We start from the raw sequence: 21,725 nt of genomic DNA on the forward strand, positions 1-21,725 counted from the left end.
CCCCCCGATTTAGACGGAGCAGTCGAATGCAGATCGCCCTGCGAGAATTCAGCGGCGTCTGAAAATGTTTCAGCGCCGGTTATTACCCCCGCATAGTGGTACACGCTCCGCCAGGAATGATGTGAGAAATTATGTGCGCCGGATGTTCCGGATGTTTGAGGACGCTCAGAATGACCGTTGTTGAAATTACTTGCGATAATTTAATTTAATTGCGCCGCGATGTGGTCAACGGAACCGCGCGGTTATTTGCCCGAAGCAAAAATCGTTTATTATATTTAGAGAAGAATGCGCGTTATGCCTCCAGATTTGGATCGTAACGTAATAAACCATCGTGAAATGAGTTACGCGCAAAAGCGTAAATTCATTCATTCACTCAACAATTCTCTCTGGTCCCCATAAGGAACAAAAATTCGGTGCACGAGCGAGCGTGCGTGCGCGCGCGCGGTTGGAAATTAAAATTATCCCGCGAATTCTCCTCGGTGATTTATCGTCACGTCACGGAAAAATGTACCCGCGGCACCGCGGGAGACGCGACGTTATCAGCAGCAGCGAAAAAGCTGCGGCGTTAGCCCGCACGGCACAATGGGAGCCTAATGGAAGCGTATTACACGTAACCGCGTCACGTCGCGTTGGCATAGCAGTCTTAAATTATCCCGGTCTAATCTGACGCGTGTAATTTCCTAGGCCAGAGACGTCTTAGCAGATTATTTGATTATTGGAATACACGAAAATGCGACTTCACCTTCACGGCTTGAGATAATTTGCAGCGCGGATCGCGAGGGAATTCGTGCGCTTATGAATCGAGTTTCTTCCGACTGAGAGACTGCGAGGCTGCCATTAATTCTCGGCGCGCAAATTCGCGGGGAAAGTCGTCTTCCCTTCTTACCTGAGATACACACACACACACACATACAAATTCTGCACTTTGCTTTTCTCATCGCGATAGAGTCGACGAGGTTGGGCGAAGGGGCCAAATCCTTTGAGCAATTTCAACCCCTCTCTTCGTCGTTTTCTACCTCCCTCCCTTGCCCTTAGGTGGGATCCGGGTTACACGGCGGGCGAGAAACGTCGTAATTGCTGAAATAATGACCGTGCCTACGGTGCGGCGAACAAAATGGTGGCGATTACGTTACCTTGAAATTCAATTCCGCTATTGTTCTTCGTACGAGGGACGGAATCTGAAGGAACTTTGATACTGTTTCGTAAGACCGCGGCACCCCCGCCAAACGCTCACCGCAAGGAGTCGTCGTCGTCGTCGTCGTCGTCGTCGTCGTCGTCCGGAAACAGCGGTGGAAATTCCTCGGGCGTAATGTAATCAGCGTCGTACACACCCGCATTATGCAAATCGCCGTGCCATCGCGAAATACGTTAATGGCGGGCGAGAGTCCCTCCCCGATCTTTTGTTCTTTCGGATGAATTGTGATCGCCGAGTTCCTCATTTTAGGAAAGGGAGTGCTCCAAACAATCGTTGCGTTTTACATGGACGCACATGCGTGCACGAAATGGGGAACCAATGTACACTCGGTTCCTGAATGATTTGTACACTTTTTGCCGAATGAAATTGCAACAATTCGAGTTGTTAGAAAGCCCCTACTAACACGTATGCGCAACAATCGACACAAAAAATAATCGGTTATAAATATTTAAAAATTATTTCTCAAGATAATGTGTGTTCCCTCTATTAATTTAAAACAAATTCCTCTTTTCATAAATATCACGCTCTAATATTACTCATTTATTCCTTTTGCACAATTATTTCTTGTTACTTTTACATTATATTTTCATATTATTTTCACATTATTCTATTATATTGTACTGTATTACTTTTGTAACATTATATTTTCACGCCTTTAGAAGTTTTATTCCATGACATTAACAAAGCTTTCATCATCACTCTGTATTGTGAAATCCGATTACTGCGTATACACGTCAGCAGTAGCTTTAATTGACCGTAATTATAAAGGAATGATCCAATCTATATGATGTACGTTTCAAAAAAAGTGAGGGTGAAAATTTGATACATAACAAAGTATAAATAACACCAAGATTTTTTCACTATCGTTCAAGAAGTCAAGCAATTTTTTTTCCTTCGAAGATATTTATTGACAAATTTCTTTTGTGAGACAAGTTCCTAAAAAAGACGCAAATGGGTACAAGACAGCGCTATTAGAAAAAAATAAAAACAATTTTTTAATTAATTTTAGGCGTCCATAAGACTTGGATCGTTTTGTGTAAAGAGATGGGTATAAACTACCCATTGTTGACAAAAATTAAAAACCATAATTCTGTAGGTTGAATCATTCTTGTATAACTATGACTAATTCTGACAGATTGAAGCGTTGCTACTTCATTCGATAAAAACCGTTTAACAATCAAGAGTGCAAACGCTGCAAACTCTCTGAAGCGTTTAAAGAAAATAATTGATCAATATAGCGCCTTGAAATATTTGTAGCGTCTAATGGACTGCATTCTGAGCGCATGTCTTTCTCGAGAAACAAAGATCTCAGAGGTCTTTTCGGAACGCAATTTGTAAATTACGCATACGATTTTTCCGACGACTCCGTTTTCTTTCGACAGATTCACAGAACACTTCGATTCCGTTCCTTGAAAGATTGCCCCCTTTTTATTCCTTCCATTAGCGAACACCCAACAGAATACATAGTCGACAAACAGCTGTCACCGCGCTACGGGCAATATCGTAATTAGCATTGCGCAAGCCGTGCCGTTATCGGCTTGTTTCGTTATCGGTATTCGTCAGTTGCAAAACTCCGCGCAACATTCAACGTTTTTCTCCCGTGTTTTATCCCGCTCGTAACAATACTATGTCTCGTAAATATCGGGCTGCTTCAAATATGTATCGGTAAATACGCAATGCACCAGTTTTTATCAAGATGTCTATTTTCAAGAAACAAAAGAGACTTTAGTACGGTGCAAACGCGAGCGCAATTTCGGTAGGAGGAAATATCTCTCTCTTTTCAATTTCACTATGTTTTCAGTAGATGTTTTCAATAGTAGTTTTTAAATAGGAATAGACTGTCTATCTTACTAAGGAACATAATAAATTTCGCTAGAAATATAGGAAATAGCTCATTTTTCAGTTTCTAAAATATAAATATGCCTATGAGATAAAAGAACAGTTAATTACGACTAGAATATCGAGTAGAATATCAATTTATTCTATGGTTAGAAAATTTTATACTGATATTCACTATAAAATTCTCTCCGAGGCACACAAATAGGTTTTCAGAGAAAAAGAAACGCTTAATATCGCAACGCGCAATTTTTTTTCTCTTTTTGATATTGCGTAGTTTAATACGGAAAAGTGCGAACGAATAACGGGTCTGTCGGTGCATTTATGAAGGAAGCCTTTCAACGTCCATTAACGTTCTAATCTCTCATTCAGTAGTTGTTTCAAGCGTCCGTGGTTGATGTTTCGAAGGGAAAAAATTTCAATTTTAAAGTAGAATACACCCGGATGCCAGCAAAAAGGGTATTACTGCGGCGCAGAGGCGTCCGCATTGCTCGCTCGCGTTTATAACCGCAACGTTACGCGCTCAAGGTGCGAAAGCGACAATAAAGGTGGATTTGATTAGACTGTCGACGTGCTCCTCCTATACATCGCACGCTCATTTCCCTTTTCGCCTTGACGCCGGTGATGCGCCGTCATTGCTCTCTATGCATTCGTTTAATTGGAAATTCACCGGGGCAGCGAGATGAAATGTCACGTTGCGGAGACTTCACGTTACGAAGTGTCAAGCGAGAATGAAACGTGCGACACGCTCAAAGTATAATTCATGATTTGCCCAACCTTTTTCTCATCGACCGTGTCTCCACGATCGTATTTTCACTGTTCGCAAAATACACAGAGTCAAAGTCGAACGTGACGAGCCAAACGTAACGCGACTACTGGGATTTTATTTCGGTGACTCTTTGTTCGCTCAAAACCATGTGCTTCTTGTTTTCGCCGAAAGCGAAAAAATAATTTCACAGATGCTCGCTGATCATCGGTTTTGTCCGTAAGGCTTGTTTTCGGAAAAATCGTCCTGAATCTCGACGACAATTATATTTGTCGCCGCGTCCCCCATTGTAAAATATTGGTGCACCTCGTTGCACGAGGTAACCAATGACCGAAAAATTGCAGTTGCGTTTACGCGACGTAAATATTTGTGATAGGCGGCGGACTTCCTGTCGCGCTGGTTTAATTGAAAAACTGCAGACTGGATTGCCAGATGCGAGTGAAATTTGCGCTGCGCTGTCACGCATAGAAAATCTTCTGGGATCTAATAAGAACTTTTTCCAATTTCTCAAGAAAATTACGGGTTCTGATTGAGAAATCTACGAAAATTCAGAGATTGAAAATATATTTCAAAAATGCGATTCTAGGTGCGAAAAATCCTAAATAAATGTCATTTTCTCTATCTAAGTTCTTCCAAAGCTTTTTTCAATATCTATTTTATATTTCTGTGTCACGATTCGAGTTCTATTTTATATTTCTCTTACAAATACAAATGCTTAAAAAATATTGAAACAGCTTAAATACTCAAACTGTTTCAAGCTTTTGCTTAACTTTACTTTGAAATAAATTATAGATGTCTTAAATAAAAATGATCATACAACAGTCTATAAAAATTTTAAAAAGAGAAAAATCTTATATTTCTGTAAATCATAATTATAAAAGTGCTGATTATCATATTTTGTTATTCTCTGTCTCCTCTTTTTCTTTCATTCTTCCTAAACAACTTTTCTTTTGTCTTTGAATTTTCCATTTAAAATCGCAATTTCGATTATTTGAGAAATCGGAATGGATTTCAATTAGATCCTAAAGGATTTTCTATAATTTTCTATAATTAGAATAAGATTTCCAATTGATATCGCAATACGTTACATTTATTTGGAACAAGGAAGATAATTCGATAAAAATCTATGCTGTAAATTTATTCTATAAATTTATGCTATATGTAAAAATGTTTGAGAAATTTCCATACGGAGTCCTAATATGTATCTCACCCAGGATCAATCTCGAGCGCGAGACGAAATACGTCATTTTCTGACTTTATGAAAGCGTAATAAATCCCGCGGAGACAGAGAGAGAGAAGAAAAGGAGAAAAAAGAAGTGAAACCGACGTCTTGAAGTCAATAAAACCTTTTTACATCCTCCGTCATTGTGTGCCCCGATAAATTATTTCCACACGAATCAAAAAGACCACCTCTTCGCATAAAAAAGTTTCACTCCGCATAGCTGCCAAGGAAAGCTGTAAGAAGCATCTTGAATTCAATGACAACTTTTATATCCCTCCCGATATATGAAACGGTCATTCGTTCCACTCACCTCGTTCGGATACGGCGGATGCCATCAATCTTCGTTCACACGTTTAATTAGCACGTAACACGAGACTCTCCACCCACCCTCCCCATTCGCTCGTGCAACCATCAAACTCAATCATCAAATCGTGACAGCGATCCTTATAATCACCCGAGAAGGGAACAATGAAAAGCGCGAACGTGACCGAACGTGACGGCGAATCAGAAAAAGCTGCTCAAAAGCGCGGTGCTTCTTTCTTCTCGACACCGTTGTCATCGATCTCGTTTTTCGCGCGCTCGCGGCTTAAATTGCTGTCGATATATTAAAGCCATAAATATGTTAATCTCTTGCAGCGCGAATTCTGATCCGCGCCGTATACGTCGCAGCGATTTTTCGTCGTCATCACGCCGGAGAAGAGCAGCGTGTCGTGAGCATCGCTGTCGCGTTCGTCAGCCGTCGAAAGCTGCGTTTTCGGCAAAGTCCCGCGGGAGGGTTAATGGGCTTCGCCGAGAATTGATGGGCGGCATGCATGTCCGTATGAAATATACCACGCGCCACACCGACTTTTTTTCCCACCATACCACCTCTGCGCGCGCTCGTCTTTGCTTTTCATCGTTGCCCATCCCTTACGTGGGACGCGCACGTATCCTTTTTATTTTCCCTGCTGCTGTTGTTGCCGGTGCTGCTGCTGCTGCTACAACAGCAATCGCCAGGCGCGATTTTTCCTGAGAACATTTGCGACGTGCGCGGTCTTCCATCTTCACTGCACCCTTAGAAGCTATGTCTCAAAAGCGTGACGTGGCGCGGCGTGGTACGACACGTCGTCAATTCATTGGACTTTTTTTTAACGCGCCGCCGGAATGCACACGAGAAAAATGATCAACATTGCGCGCTTCACCTTTGCGCACGCACTCATAAATATTTCGATTTACTCACAGCCCGAAACAATTTGATATTCACGTGTAATCGAGACCCTTCAAGGCCCCTAATTTGAAAGCATTGTCGGAACTGGCTATTATAGCGATTGAAATTGTCCCATAGTATACAGTGTTTTTACGAGTCGGTAACTATACAGAAGAAAAGGACAATCCGATTTTGTGCTTTCTATTAATGGGTATTATTTTGAAATAATAAGAACACTGATTGTTTTTCCTCGCGTTGAAAAAATCATAAAATATATTCTTGCAAGTAACTTATCTTCGTTTAACATTACGTAGTTTCGTTTGAAGATTAACGTGTCAAAAATAAAGATATTTTCCGAGTCAAAATATCCTTTTTTCTGCGTGTATTGCTATCCGGAATATCCTCGAAGTAAAAAACAAAGTTGATCTTCAGATCTTCGAAGTTATTTATTTAAAAAGAAGCGTCTTATAGTGATAATTCTTTTTTTCTAAGTAGAGTAACTTCGAAGATCTGAAGATCATCTTTGTTCTTTGCTTCGAAGATATCTCAAGTTGTAACAGTTGACTCATATGTATATAAATAGGAGCACTCTATACTCCCGAGATTTTAAAAGTCAAGAAGAGAGAACGAGAAGGGGAGGAGTTTGATGTTCCCATATAAATCGCAAGGATGAATTTTGCACGTGTTCCCCCTTTGTTTCGAGTAGACCATAATCCACGAGCGCGTCGTGGATTATCGACCCACTCGCAGCGAATTTACAGATGTACACACGCGGAGATTACGATGAGTGATCGGCGGACGTAAACTATGGTTGATACGATTGTTCCACGAACGCTCAGCGTTCGACCATAGTCGATGCGGCGCGTACCAAACGGCTATGCATATAAATCATCATAAGCCACACTTTAACAGTCAGTAACTCGCAATTTACTACATCGCAGCTCTCTCTCTCTCCCTCCTTTTCTCTCTCTCTCTCTCTCTCTTTCTTTCTTGTTATGTGTATCTGTGCAGACTCGCGACAACATGGCCGCGGAAGGTATGGAGCCACTGGAGGAGGAGATCCCATACGAGGACATAATCGGTCGCGATTACTGTCGTTACAACATAAAGGGCCTGATGGCGCCTTAAGTCGTCGGAGTCCTCTCTTGGCGCGAGGAAGCAACGAGACGCCGCGGAGCGCAAACACGACGTTGGCGATCGGGGCGGAAACAGAGAGAACGAAGCGATCGAGAGGAAGAAATAAGATCACTGCCCCAGTGGGAGTAAAACTCACCCCTTACAACTTTACTCCAAGTTCGCGACCGCTCGCATCTCCCAGGGACGGCTCGATGTGTGTCCGCCCCCGCACACACAAAAACGAATACACATACACGCGCAAATACACGTACTCTGTTCCTCCCCCAACTCCTCTTCCTCACATACTCTCTTTCTCTCTCTCCCCTTTCGATCCTCCTCGACGTTATCCGCGATTCTCATCTTTGTACGTAAGTAGGTAGGTAAACTCGATTTCCGCCAGAGATACCGGAGCTGCGAGAGATGCGAGTGCTCGCGAAGGATATCGAGCGAGACGGCCAATGGCACGTCAGTACCGCGACCGGAGGTGCGAAGCTCCCGGCAAGAATTGCAGCTGGAGCGAACGTGGGAAATAACCGAGATCTAATTCGCGATTTCGCCTCGATGGCCCGCTATCCGCGGCTAAACACGATAGATCCTCGTAATTATTGATTGTCGCAATGTGCACCAGTCGTTACCGTCGACTTTTAATCGCGCGCTGTCTCTCTGACTTGCCAATATCTCGAACAAAAACTCGCTTAAACGTCAAATCGGTTGTTAGGTTCGTGCACGCCACGAAGCTCGATCCAGCCGTGGATCGATTCGTTCCGCGTCCACGATCTTTATCACATTTAATAACCGCGCACAGCCTAATCGATTATCCACGATAATAACGGTATGCTGCGTATCAATGAAGCAACGGTCTATTAATTTGAGACTAGCGTGGACATTACTATTGTGGCGCTATTGATTGTTCCAACGGGCCATTGTCAAGCTACTGTATAATTTATCAACTTACCCTAGAAAATCAAATAGTCAAACGACGAATGCACGTCGCAAAATTACGCCATGTGCTTGGGCCAACTTGCGAGTCCCATTCGACGGTAACGAATTGCAGCGCCTTTCCCATCACTGCCTCGTTTTAATCAATTCGTTATTTACTTATATCAAACGGAACGCACAACGGCCTTTATCCGCAGGCATTGATCACAGAGGAATTACGCGACTGTAGAACGATCGCGAGAATCACTGTGGCGTACGATCGTCCGATTGTAGCGTTGCGGTACTGATACGTGCACTCCGTCATGCGATGGTTGTATGAAAGAGCGCGTGCCTCGCGTGCATCGTCGACGAGAGGAGAGCTCGATCGAGCTATCGATGCTGGCTGAAAAGGTAAGAGCTAAAAGCGAAGAGCGAAACATCGATCGGCACGACACAACGAGGCGATTAAACGCACCTTATCACTGCGATACGAAGACCAACGCGTTTGTATAAATGTTTAACGATTTAGCCACGGGCATACTCGATGTTAAATTTGTACTCAGCGATTTCCTCGTCGAAGCTGGAACCAAAAAAACACTGTCCTAGTCAATAATTATATTATATATACATCGCGACACACCGATCACGTGCGACGGAATAATGGGCGACTGCTCCTAGTGCGAATGGAGAATCGTTTGAGGATGTAAAACCGTACGAAAGAGAGCAAGAGAGAAAGAACGAGAGAGAGAGAGTGAGTGAGTGAAAGTAAGAGAGAGAAAGAGTGAGTGACGCAACGTGCGTGCGTGTGTGTGTGCGCGCGAATGACTACACAACTTGTACATACGGTACCTGAAGTCGAAAAAAAAAAAACATATTCCTCCAGCACGTCAAGCCGGCCATGTTGGATCGAAGAGCCAAGTCAGCCCGGGCATCCTCGATTCCACTTAAGCTACACCGACATAAAGTCGCGTCGGGTAGGCAAAATATTTCGATATTCCGGCTCGTTGTCGTCGAGTGTAGGGAAGACCGGGTCTAGATGGCCCCCAAGGGTCATGTTACTCATGTGCTTTTTTTAGTATTTATTTTGAGGAAAGCAGCGGATATAAAATCGCGAAATAATTCTTTTAGAGTATAGATACTTTCGTCTGAGAGAATTCCATTAAAATCGGCATAATATTACAGTTGAAAAATAGAAAAAATTTGACTTGTGTAGTGCCACAGTAAATTGTCGAGTCTTGAAATTTTCTAGTAACATTCTCCATCGCGAATGAATAAAGTTAAGTGACGTGTTATACCAGGTAGAATGAAATTTCTCGCAAGCGTATGCTATACTGTTGATGATGATGAAAGCAATTTTCATTCATAAAATGAGTGATATCGAGTATATGGCCGGACGGGGTAAAATTAGTCCATAATTGAGGGCCGACAGGAGGACCGTGGAGATCTCTAGCGGATCCTTCGGAACTACTAAGATATACATTTTATGTATTGCCTTCTTTATCCTGTGCTTCTGGGAAATTTAACCGGGGCAAGGTAGACGCGTTGCTGTGTTTTTATGTTGATTATTATAGAATAAAATGCTTATTATAAAATTTGGTTATTACAAAACAAAATACAGTTAACAGGGATCGTAACAAACATAAGCACAGAAGAAAGCTATCAGATTTATGTAGTTAATCACAACAATTAGTTGTTTGAGAAGCTGTAGCTTTATAATTCTGAAATATGGAGCATCTAGCCCCGGTCTACCCTACTCGGTGGTTTTTTTCAGGACTGATCCTTTCCCCAGTCTCGCCGATTCGAGATGGTAGGCTTGACCAACAACGCGATCTACAAAGAGCTACGAACGAGGGCTAATCGCGAAGCGACGCGCCGAGTCGACCAAGTCGACGGACAAGCATGTCGCTCGATACTTGTGTGTAAGCCTTTCCTACGATTTTGCACGATCGAAGTTGAACGTCGATACATATTACGTCGGCGTATATCAAATTCAACGGTGATTTTTTAAATTCTATACCGTGGCTACGCCACAACCCGTCGCCGCCACCGCCGCCGCCGCCGCCGTACGATTCTGAGAAGGAGAGAGAAAGAGGTAGAGAAAGAGGACGCGGGATTTTCTGTCTCGCGCAGTTTCGCTCTCGCACGCGCGGACCGTTTTGCACCGAAATTTTATCATAGCGAAGAGCACCGGTGAAAAGCATCGGAGCACTCGAACGAACGCATCGACTTCCCTCGTGCCACGACGATATGGTCGTTAATAACTCTCCATTGAGCGGCTATTTGAATTCAACGCAAATCACTCAGCACACGAGCGATACACACCAAACGTCGGAAATATTCGCGCACGACTTTATTCGGAACGAAGAATTCAGTTACCTTTAATCGGCCGATATTACGCTTCGTGGTACGCAGGTACCACGCGCCATGAAACTGCGTGAAACCGCGTAGACGTCATATTTCGTTTATTGTGTTCTAGCAAAAGCAACACGATGCAGTCGAGAGTTAATCAAACCGATCGACCTAACGACCATTCTCGTGCCGGCAGAATAGGATCGACGAAACGCGAGCCTCGTAACTTAATATCTTATAAGGTTTCGAAAGCTACTGGTATCCAAAATAAATCTACGGCAGGTCGAAAACGCCGTCGTTGCAAAAACGAGCGAGTTCTCATTTATTTCGATCCCACCTTTAAATAACATCGAGTGCCGTTAAGGTATGCGCGAAGAATACTCGCGTGAGTTGTGTGAGCTTGAGGCTTGTTTGTGTGCCATTGTGTATCATTCCTTACAAACAAGAAATCGAAATAAACTAGAATAAAGTGAAATTGATTTTTATGAGAAGACTCATTTGGAAAGAAGAACAAAATTTAAAACTCGTACGCTATGAGAAGAAAAGTATTTGAGAGGTAAAAAATATTTATACGGTAGGTACTAATAACATGTTTTTATTTATACTAATATATAGAATATATTTCAGATAGGAAAATATGCATTTTCTTAAAATCTTTAAAAAATTGGCTTTTCACGAAAGCAATTGTTTATTCTATTTAAATAAAAGAATTTAAGCAAATATATAATTAATATCCTCCAAAGGAATATCTACTATTTTTTATATATCTTTTCTTTTTGGTGTAAACTTTTGCACACGGGGAAAGTATTATAGTTACAACAAAATTTTTATGTCGTATGCCAAGTAGATCACCAAATTTACTATTTTTATAGCAATTTATACGTAATTAATTCTAGTATATTCCAGTAATAATTGTAATAAGTTATAGCTAATTCTAAGTATAGTCCAACTTTACAAACAGCACTATAAATAGAAATATAATTTCAACGTAATTTCTACTATAATATTTTCTGCGTGCTACAAACGTTCAAAAATTCCAAACATTCTCGACTGTCATTTCGTCAATGAGGTGCAATTTCTTGAAATGGCAAACGACGAAGATTCTCGCCATAATTTACGTCTTTTCAGACGGAAACGCAAAAACGTTGGCCACCAAACTCACGTGCGAATGTAGCTATCGGGCGGGAAAGTTGGAAAAGTGCGGGAGCATCGTGTGTCCGTATAGACGAGCGGGCGGGCGGCCTCTTTCAACGATAATTAATTTCCCCGCACATTCGCGGGGCCCTAACGAGCTCGTTAAAAAGTTTCGACACGTTTAGACCCGGATTCGGCCATGGAAAAACCATTTAAGCTTCTTTCCTTCGTCGACTCGCGGGGCTGAATGGACAGCTAGTTTCTACGCGCGGCCCTCGACCGTCCCTCAGACCGTCCCCAACCGACTGCCTTTTTCCCTGTCTTCTCCGACGTCTATCTCGCGCCGTTACGATTCACCCTCTCTCACCCTCTCTCACCCTCCTCTCGACGGCCACCCGGCGCACCCACTCCCCGTCGTTCACCCCCTCGTCTCTCCCGTCGTCCAGGCTGCAGCTCTCAGCTTTTTCTCCCGCCGTCGTTCGACCGACACTCCGCGCCGCAGAAACGCGACGGAGAAGACACGGGCGGCGAAAGCCCGGGTGGAAAAATAAAAACGAGAGGGGCAACTAGCCGGGGGACGAGAACGGGGCGCAAAAGACGACGGAAACGGGGCGGCCGCCAGAGTAGATCCCCGGTGGCGGGGTCCGCGCCATCTCCGAGAGCCACTCTTTGTTTCGCCTCCCGGCGAGATATCGGCTAAGTTTACCGTGGAAACTCGACCTATAAATTTCACCCCTTAATACGGCTCGGAACGTATAATATGAAACCGGCGAGTTATATCTCGCGGCCGTTTTAAGAAACGCCTGACGGCGTTACTCTCCCGAAGAACCGCTCGCGTTTCCTCCGCGACGGAATTTGTTGGATTTGCAAAAAGTTCGCGGACGATATTCCCAAGTGCTCGGCGAGCGCTGGCCATGGGGCAAAAAGAGCTCTTAAAGTTAGGAAAATGCTCTATACCGCAGCCTGCCTGGCTGAGAGGAGATAGAGAAAGAAAGGGGAAAGAGATATGCATCGTTTTACGTGCCTCCCTTGAATTATCGCACCTGACGAGAACGAGTTCGCGGTAAAACCAAGGATTCTTGTATTCTGGAAATCGGCAAACAGCTTCGCAGACACTTCATGTAAATAATTACGGGAATAATTCGAACGATCGTTCGAGGAGAAATGGAAGAACGTCTTCTTCCGGCAAAGTTCACCCGCAAGTTCGCGATACTCGCGAGTCAACTTTCACGTGGAGATGTAAACTTATTATCAGAGGATTACGGATTCAATACTATATTCATTACACAATAGTTCCTCTGGTTAACCGATCTGCTCTGTTTGAAACAGTTGAGCGCGCGTAGAGCGCCTAAGGTGAACTGAGATGAGCCAAGTCTCTCGCTAAGGTGGATCAAGTATATCTTCCCGAAATTTCCTACTTGAAGCGGTACAAATATGAATCTCCCCGCACAGAGTCTGTGCGCGCAGCGCCTCGAGGTGGCATCAAGAGATATCGGAGGAGCGACGACTCTGCCAGCCCTCAGCGGAATTAATGCCGCATTTGTACGGAATTTGGCCAACGTGCGGACCCGAGATCCGGATTATACGATCAAGAATCGTACTACCCGTCGCAACGCAGGCAGGTTTACGATTCGGTCAATCGTAAACCTTGATTGCCCTCGGCCCTTGCCGATAGAGAGAGACAGCGCCCGCGTCGTGCAGTGTACATTACTGCCGGTGGTTATCGCGAGCAATAAGATGACTACAGACGCCCGCCGGGCAACCGTCTTCGTGAATATTATATATCGTAACGCGATTGAATCAACGCAAGTACCCTCGACTCTCGATCGCACCCGGCCTATAAAGATTGAGTCTGTCGTGACTCGTACGTAGCCATGCCATGAAAAAAAGGAGGAACGCCCTAAAATTAAGAACGAGGATCTGTTTTATAGCTCGATCTATGATTCAACTCGGCTTTCCCTCGTAACCTTTTATTTTTTTTTTTTCCGAACGGTATCTAGATTATACTGAAAAAAAAAAAAAGATAGTATGTTCCCCCCTTTGAATTATGAATTATTTACAAAATTTATCTTTTCCAGGGTAGTTTGTCATGACAAACGATAAATTCTCGACGTTAAATATGCGCGTGTGATTATGTCTCGTTTTAAATTTTCATAGATAAGAGATCGACACAACGGGAATTTTGGAAAAAATTTCTCTGCAAAATTTAACACGTTGCGCTTGATGAAATATTTCGCATATGGACCGTTTCATTATTCAAGCGCGGTCCTTGCTATTCGAAAGATGAAACATCGTATGTCACATCGATATACGTTACCGTGTCACGCTCGATCGTTCCGATAGAAAAAAAGGAACATGAGAAAAAGAAACGCGTTCTTGTAGCGCAAAGCTTCATAAATAAGGAGAACAGCTGGATTTTCTCCTAAAACTACATAAACACCATGCATAATTCCGGCAAGCATATATTTCATAAATGGTGACAAACGAGCTTCTCCGTTGCAGGCACTCGCATGCGATATTTATGTCTTTAAACAGCGCAAAATAACGCACCATGCGAAACGCAGTTTTCAGAAACGACACAAATACGTCGAATGCAAACACGCCTGTTTACTTAATATAAAAAAAAAAGCTTTTATCCACCAGCCCCATGTTCGAGTAAAATAAATTCAACCTAAAAACGTATCTTCCGGCGAGATTGATGCCGCGCTACATCTCGGGGAGTGTCAATTTTTCACGGCATGCGAAGAACGTGCGAGACGCGTCATTGACACATCTCGATTATCCCAACTTCGAGAAATAATCTAAAATTTTCGGATTAAATCTTCTCGCAGCGCAGAATAAATATTTTGCGATTGAGATTTATAAACATCAGGCGCGCGCTGGAATACACAAAAAAAAAGGTATCGCTCGAGGAAGAATGCGCTGTAACTTCTTGGATATTTATTCAAACTCGTTCCAGCTATTGAATCCCTTTAGGCTATTTTTATAGATACTTTCATTTCAAAGGTAACTCCTTTATCGTTTTAAATTACAACGGAAAAGCTTCTCTCAGTTCTTCGTGTGGACGCGATACAAATTTTACAATACGGAGAAATGTTTTTACCGCGACCTCTCGTTGCTGCGTTCGCGAGATATCCTCGCGGAAGCACGAAGTACAGACGAAACATCATAGATTGAATGTCGTGATCTGCTTACGCGTAATACCGTTTGGAATAACAGCAGCGACGCGATAATACCTACAGGTATCATCCCCTCGAAGGCGCATTTCTTCGAGCAAGCAAAGCAAAAAGGAGAAATAAAAGGAGGAAAGAAGAGGCGGTAAGACGCGGAGATGGAGTTACTTGTCGTTTCTCAGCTCACGTTCTCGGGCTTTGCGCGCCGCTCGCCTCGGAAAATAGCTTTCGTTTACTTATTCCTTTCTTTACCGCTTTATCGGCTATACGTCCACCACAATATATCTTTAATGGTACAAATGTACCGACGGATCGATGAATTGGCAAAAACCTCGTTTCTAAAAATGCTCGGAGACAGAATTCAGCTAATCGTATTGTCGCGTTATGACGTTATTGCGTGGCAGCTAATTCTGCGCCCTCAGCAAAAGTGTCATAGACTTCGTTACGCTTTCAGCGACCGTGAGGATCCAGCTCCGTTAAGGCTGGTCCCAACGCTGCGGAACTCTGAATTAATGACGTCAGAATACAAGAAACGCGTGGCAAAAATTCCTGCGCACCATTTCCAAATAAGAAGATATTTATTTGAAAGAAAATGCTCTGAAAATACTATGCTTGTTCCTTCACAGTCAATAAGTAACCTTAAAATTAATGTGGCAGAATAGTGAGGAAAGGTAGATAAAGGAAAGATGATAAAAAGAGGCAGGTTGCATGATAAAGAGACATGTCACGTTAATTTTAAGGCTATTTATTGACTGTCAAGAGAAAAGGATAGGACCATTTTACAAATATGCTTACGCGATTTCAAGCGTTTTCTGGTACAAATAGCTTTTAATTTGAAAAGAATTTTGTCATGTTTTCTCGTTCTTGACGTCATCCATTCAACAGTTGTGCATTCAATATTCAATAATGCTATTTACCAATAGAGAAATTCGGACTATGTACAATAACAAAACAGACATAAAAAAAAGCGTCGACAGGTGCCAGCAAGGTCGCACTCGCGGCCTCAAGAGCATCAAACCGCAGCAATGGGAGCAGGGCTTTAAAAAAGAAGTTTATCTCATCGTTTTAAGAAACTATTAAGGACTCGATACTTGTCTCGCCAAAAAAATCAACCCCGAAGGAGAACGTGGGAATTGGAATTAAGGTCACGCAGAACACGTTGCAGCTGCAAAATGCAAAGTATACGAACCACCTCGCGACTCCTTGTTACGTTACGACCGCGGAACGAGAGACACCGGTCTGAAAACATTTTCGAGCATGGCCATCGAATAAATTACGAGCGACGCGAGAACGTGAGTGCAGAAAGAGAGAGAGAGAGAGAGAGAGAGAGAGAGAGAGAGAGAGAGAGAGAGTGCGAGAGAATGCGATAGCAAAGGCCACAAGTATTTCCTCGGTGCGCTGACTAGCCATATTTTTTCTCCTTATTTCCGCGTCCCCAGTCGTGGTCGCCGTTTTTTCACACCGCAACACTACACTTTATGAACTCTGCACCCAACGCGTCTGTCCGTTCGTTCGTCTGACCGTTCGTTCGTTCGTTCGTTCGTTCGTTCGTTCGTTCGCGCATTTTCCGCGGCAACGAAATTGAATGTCCGCGTTTTATGACGCGCGGAATTGCGTGTCGTTATCCACCCACGTAAAAGAGAGAAAGAGAAACGCGAGCACATACGCTACCGGACTTTTATGACCCACGCAAGTGCCACTAATGTTCCTCACACGGCACCTCTACGAGAGGTCGAACGAGCTTAGGATGAGATCTGTCGGAAACAACGCGGAAAACACGTGGCAATTATAACGGCCAACGCGAGAACGATCTTATGTTGTTTCCAACTCGGCGGGGTGTAATGAATCGGACGATAAAGTACGCACTGGTGTGTCTAATTATTTAACGAGTTTGTGCATCATAACACGCAGCGATGTAGTGCAGTTTGGTGTATAAGAGAAAATCATTTTAGATATGCTTAGTAGTTAGTTCTCGAGTCGAAATTACGTTTCTACATTAACCCTGCAAATACTGTCGAACTTGAAGGGCCAATAAAGAGTCTCAAGATACAACATAGTACAATCTATTGTCCTACCTTCATAAACCTACCGTTACTTACTGTTTTCTCCATGTTGAGTCTTGGAAAAGACTCATTTTAGAATTATTTAATATTAAACTGTTTCAATATATATATTCCATTTCCACTTAATCTTTATTTTTAATTTCAATCAGCAATGCATTAATTATGTAAGTTACTCAATTGTAAGTAAAGTGTCAGAAAAAATGAGTAAATATCAAATAATTTAATAAGGATTAAAGTATGCGAATGTATAAAACCAGCAACAAATTTTTATTCTTTTAATCTCTCCTTTCTTTAATATTTTATAAATCTCGATGACATTTGAAAAGAGGATGAAAAGAAATTTTTAAAAGAAACAAGAAAAAAGCTTTAAAGCCAAAGATAACAGTTGTGTATTCAATAATGATCATTAGAGATTTAAATTTGGACTACATACAATAACAGAACTAATTAGACGTGAAAAAAGCGTTGACGAATGTAAACAAGATCGCTCTCGCGACTCAAAGAGCATTATTGGACGCAAAAAATAGCAATTGCCACATTTACATCATATTCCGAGGCCGGTATTCATAATTATAAATTCTTTTGAATCTTTAATATTGTGTGTATGTATATGTAGGATGAGAGCATAATTAATTACAGGTCCGCATTTGCAGACCCGTATTCGCTTAGTTAGATCAATATTTCTTGTTGTATGAAATAAAATATACAGGTTGACAAATAATGCAAGATTCATGAAGCTATAATTGTCAAGTTATAATTTGTGAAATAATGATGACAGACTACCGACCTAAATTTCGACTCGGGTATTTTTTATACCCGACAAGTTCATCGCAGGTCCGTTAAAATCGGAAACCTCTCTGTATAATACATCATGCAACATACCTGGAAATGCGTGATATACCATTGTTGTCCCACTTGTTCTATCCTGGCTTCTCTGTTGTGACACTCCCGGCCATTTATGGTACTAATACTCGCGTAGATGCAATTGGATAGTAGTAACGCGTGTTAATTAACGCGATACCAGAGAGAAACAGAGAAACGATTGCGTATTGCAAGAGAACCGACGTAATATTTAATCACTCAACAGACTCGATGAATAACACACCGATACACGTATGTCACAACGTGTGGACAACTCGGCGGCTCGAAACGTAATAGAAACATTGGAGAAAGCTCGCACCAAAGTAAGTTTGACTCTCTCGAAGGTCCGGAATGTTTTGGATGTGTAATTGTTTTCATATTTGGGCGCACGGTAGTCGACTCTGTGTCGAGCAGTGACTAGAGATAACGTAACTTTTTCTATTTACTGTTTTGATATTCTTACGCGTCGCATACTTTTTCATGTCCGAATCGCGTTGCGTTACACACACACACACACACACATATATATATATATATATGTATGTATGTATATATGTATATACAAGGTGTCTCAAAATAACTTTCGAATACCTCCCGTGGAAGCATATTATGGATTGAGGTAAACATAAAAATCCTATATTATTTTATGATATTCGCAATAATTATCGAGATATTAATGAAAGATTTGTGAATGATCACGCGAGATATGGTAAATAAGCTAGTGGCGACGTCTGCCATCGTGTGCTTGTACTTTAGATCAAACTGAATAAAAACTTCTTCAGCACTTTCCTAATAAATTTGTAGATTTTTAATTATTAATTAAAGAAGATTGGCGGATGGTCGCTCGCGAGAATACATTAATGTTCTCTAATTAATAACTAAACTAAAAATCTACGAAGTTATTAGGGACGAAAGACAAAAAAGAATAAATATATACATAGAATATTGAGATAATCCAATATTAAATAATTCTTGGTGTAAACTCTTTTTAAAACTCAACATAAAAGAGACGGCGGCAATCATTCGCAGCAGTAAGACAAAAGAGCTCGTGTAGCGTTATTCTCCATTGGTTCATCAAATTTTACAGAATTTGCAAACTTAATGAAGAAAACATTTACGAGCCGAATTCTTAAACTTGTTTAAAGTGAATTACGGATATAATGAATAAATTTGTATCCCACATTCGGGCACTTAAAAATACATCACCTTGAAACACCGGCACGACTAAGGCTGTCATGCCAGAGAGTAGACCGCGTATACCGCAACAACGAACTTAATAACAATACGAGGCACTTGGTTCTTTAGCCGGTACTTTAGTACAATTTGATATTTACGGGGCAATATTTCAACCTTACACTCCGCCTAAAGCGTTGATTTATTGCGCTCACGGCGAGAAAAACGCTTTTTCGTTTTTTTTTTTCCTTTTCTTTCCTTTTTTACCTACGCTTTGTGCGCTAACGGGCTTTTCTTACGGTATTTGCGCGGTAGAGACGAGCTGAAATCGATATTTCCTTCTTAATAAGGAAGCATAAAGTCTGATTCTGCCTGCATCGCGGTGAGATGCAGGTGATTTATGGGCAATGTATTTGGCAAAAATTTTATTCGAGCCAAATACGCGTATTGAATCCTCGCATTTTCCGCATTACCCGCTATTTCGTTCGTATCAATGGCGGACTTTCGAAAAACAGGAAATATATAGATCTAACGTAAACGTAAGTCTCCCGTATATATCTGCAACGTGAGATAGCAACGCAGTGCATGTTGGAATAAATCGACCCCTGCTATATATCGGCCTCGCTTACCTTTTACAGATCGCCAGGCGATGAAAACGTCAATTCGCCCAAGGATTAAACGAAAAAGCCAGAAAATGCCCTTAAATTACCGAAACGGATTATCCTCTTATTTGTAGCATTTAACTCGGTCGATGCCACCCGTTTTGTAACATTGTTATCGTCGCGATTATTATTACGTTAAGCTTGCCCGCTATTGCCCGAGCTGATTAAAAGCTCCGAGCTAAATTGCGTAACAAAATTCGTTTGAAATTTTACGGCGCAATCGCATAACGACGATATCGGATCTACCAATTTTTTTCCCTTCTTTTCATCGGGCGGCCGAATGAACGCAAGGGACGGTCTGTCGTCGGTGAATGCGTTGCAATCTACGCAAATCGGGCCGGAGATTTCATAGCCCCGACATATTTCACGTCGAAATATGCAAATTCCCGTTCCGCAAAAGCACGGCGCGAAGTCACAGCGTCCGAAACGCGATTTCCGAAGTAACGCCGGCGGATGCGCGTGTCTTTGGCGCAATTCGGAAACAAAAAAGTTCGTTTGCCCGCGGAGCGGTTTTTTCCACGACGGAATTATATTGCGAACATTATTGACGGAATATCCTCGATTTTTCCGCGACGTGGACGGAAAAACTGAGGAAAGAGGGAAAGAGAGACGAGAGATAGACGACAATAAGCTAGTGTTCATCAAAAAATATCGGCTTTATCTTCGACTATTTTGTACACATGTACGAATAAACTATCTCGGCAATAATTCGTACAAAACGTTGATTCTTTTATGCTACAGGAGTACCGTGTGTCGGTAAATTTAAGACGAATCGGCTAACGGTCAACGACGAGCTTCCACGTAACGACGCTCTTTTCAAACAGACAATACTGAATATAGACTCTATGATACACAACGATCATTCTCCCTTCTGAGGCATGTAACAGTTATATATATATATATATGTGTGTATATGTGTGTGTGTGTGTGTGTGTGTGTGTGTGTGTGTGTGTGTGTGTGTGTGCGCGTGTGTATACATGTGTATATATATATACAGTTACTTTCTCGCACCGTAACAATCGTGCAACGGAGGTACAAACGAAAACCTACCGCCCGATTGATTCGATCCACTGAGGTTGTTTAAACAACGGCAATAAAAAGAAGATCAACGTAACGACTCGCAATTAACAAAACGCATATAGGAGGAAAGCACTTTAACGCACATGAGGTAACGATTACTAAAAGTTAGACGCACAAGTGAAGAGTTCGAAGAAATGATAATAGAAGATCCTATCCTTGGGGTTCTCAAGAAAGATCGAGTCGAGTTACGTGACGTGACGTGACGTGACGTGACGTGAAGTGAAGGTGAATTCGGAACTCGACAGTCGAATATTCGTCTTTAAAAGGACACCGCGGTGTGACAAGGAGAAAGAGTGGAAGAGAAAAGATGGAACGTAAGCCAGACTATGGGACGACAGGAGGGGGGCGAGGGGAGAGAGGAAGAGGATTCGATCGCGGAACAAGACAAATGAAACGGCGCGATCCGCGTGACTTCCTTATTCCTCTCCTTCCGCCGCTTAGTTGCCGGACTCCTCCCGCTTCAGCGCGCCCTGCTCCTCCAGCAACGCCTGCAGTCCCTCGGGGAATCGCCCGGCGTCCAATTCGTGTCCCCACTGACGATACTGCAGAAAAATAACAAATGGCGGTAAAGGACGCGCGTTCCGCCGGAATCTTGGTCGTCGATGTGACTCGTCGCGAGCTGGATTCATGCGAGGAGAGTGGAGGAATCGGACGGATTTGGGAAGAACTTGCACGGGCGCACACACAGAGAGAGCGCTTCTTGCCGGAACCCTTCGGTTCCGTTCTACTTTGCGGAAATACACGCGGCGCGCCTCGTCGATATATAAAAACTTCCAGCGGCGAGACGACAGCTTCTACTACCGGCTATTGATGTCAAATATTTTCGGAGCACACTTCGTTAACGAGCGAGTTTTTTCTCTTCCTCGTGCGACGGTGAAAGATGGATGCGCGCGCGCGGCCAATCGATGGTCAACGGACAAATAACACGACTTCTTAGCTTGGATTGTGTAAACGAGACCAACGTCACCACCTAACCATTCCCCCCCCCCCC

General features: G+C 42.7%; 2 protein-coding genes across 2 annotated transcripts in view; one reads left to right on the top strand and one right to left on the bottom strand.

Annotated features, from left to right (window-relative positions):
- LOC116840806 (dipeptidase 1-like) overlaps nt 1–10,895 on the top strand; it is a 125,301-nt gene extending 114,406 nt beyond the window's left edge. Inside the window, exon 11 of the mRNA XM_032808015.1 lies at nt 7,217–10,895. Coding sequence (XP_032663906.1) covers nt 7,217–7,333 — 117 coding nt within the window. The 3' untranslated portion in view covers nt 7,334–10,895. The remainder of the gene's footprint in view (nt 1–7,216) is intronic.
- A 9,391-nt stretch (nt 10,896–20,286) lies between these two features.
- Nucleotides 20,287–21,725, bottom strand: part of LOC116840808 (REPTOR-binding partner) — a 30,194-nt gene continuing 28,755 nt past the window's right edge. Inside the window, exon 5 of the mRNA XM_032808016.1 lies at nt 20,287–21,276. Within this exon, the coding sequence (XP_032663907.1) occupies nt 21,172–21,276 (105 nt within the window). The 3' untranslated portion in view covers nt 20,287–21,171. The remainder of the gene's footprint in view (nt 21,277–21,725) is intronic.

This window comes from Odontomachus brunneus, unplaced genomic scaffold (assembly GCF_010583005.1).
Source record: "Odontomachus brunneus isolate Ranch 3 - 2012 unplaced genomic scaffold, Obru_v1 Obru_scaffold_012, whole genome shotgun sequence".
NCBI classification, from domain to species: Eukaryota; Metazoa; Arthropoda; class Insecta; order Hymenoptera; family Formicidae; genus Odontomachus; species Odontomachus brunneus.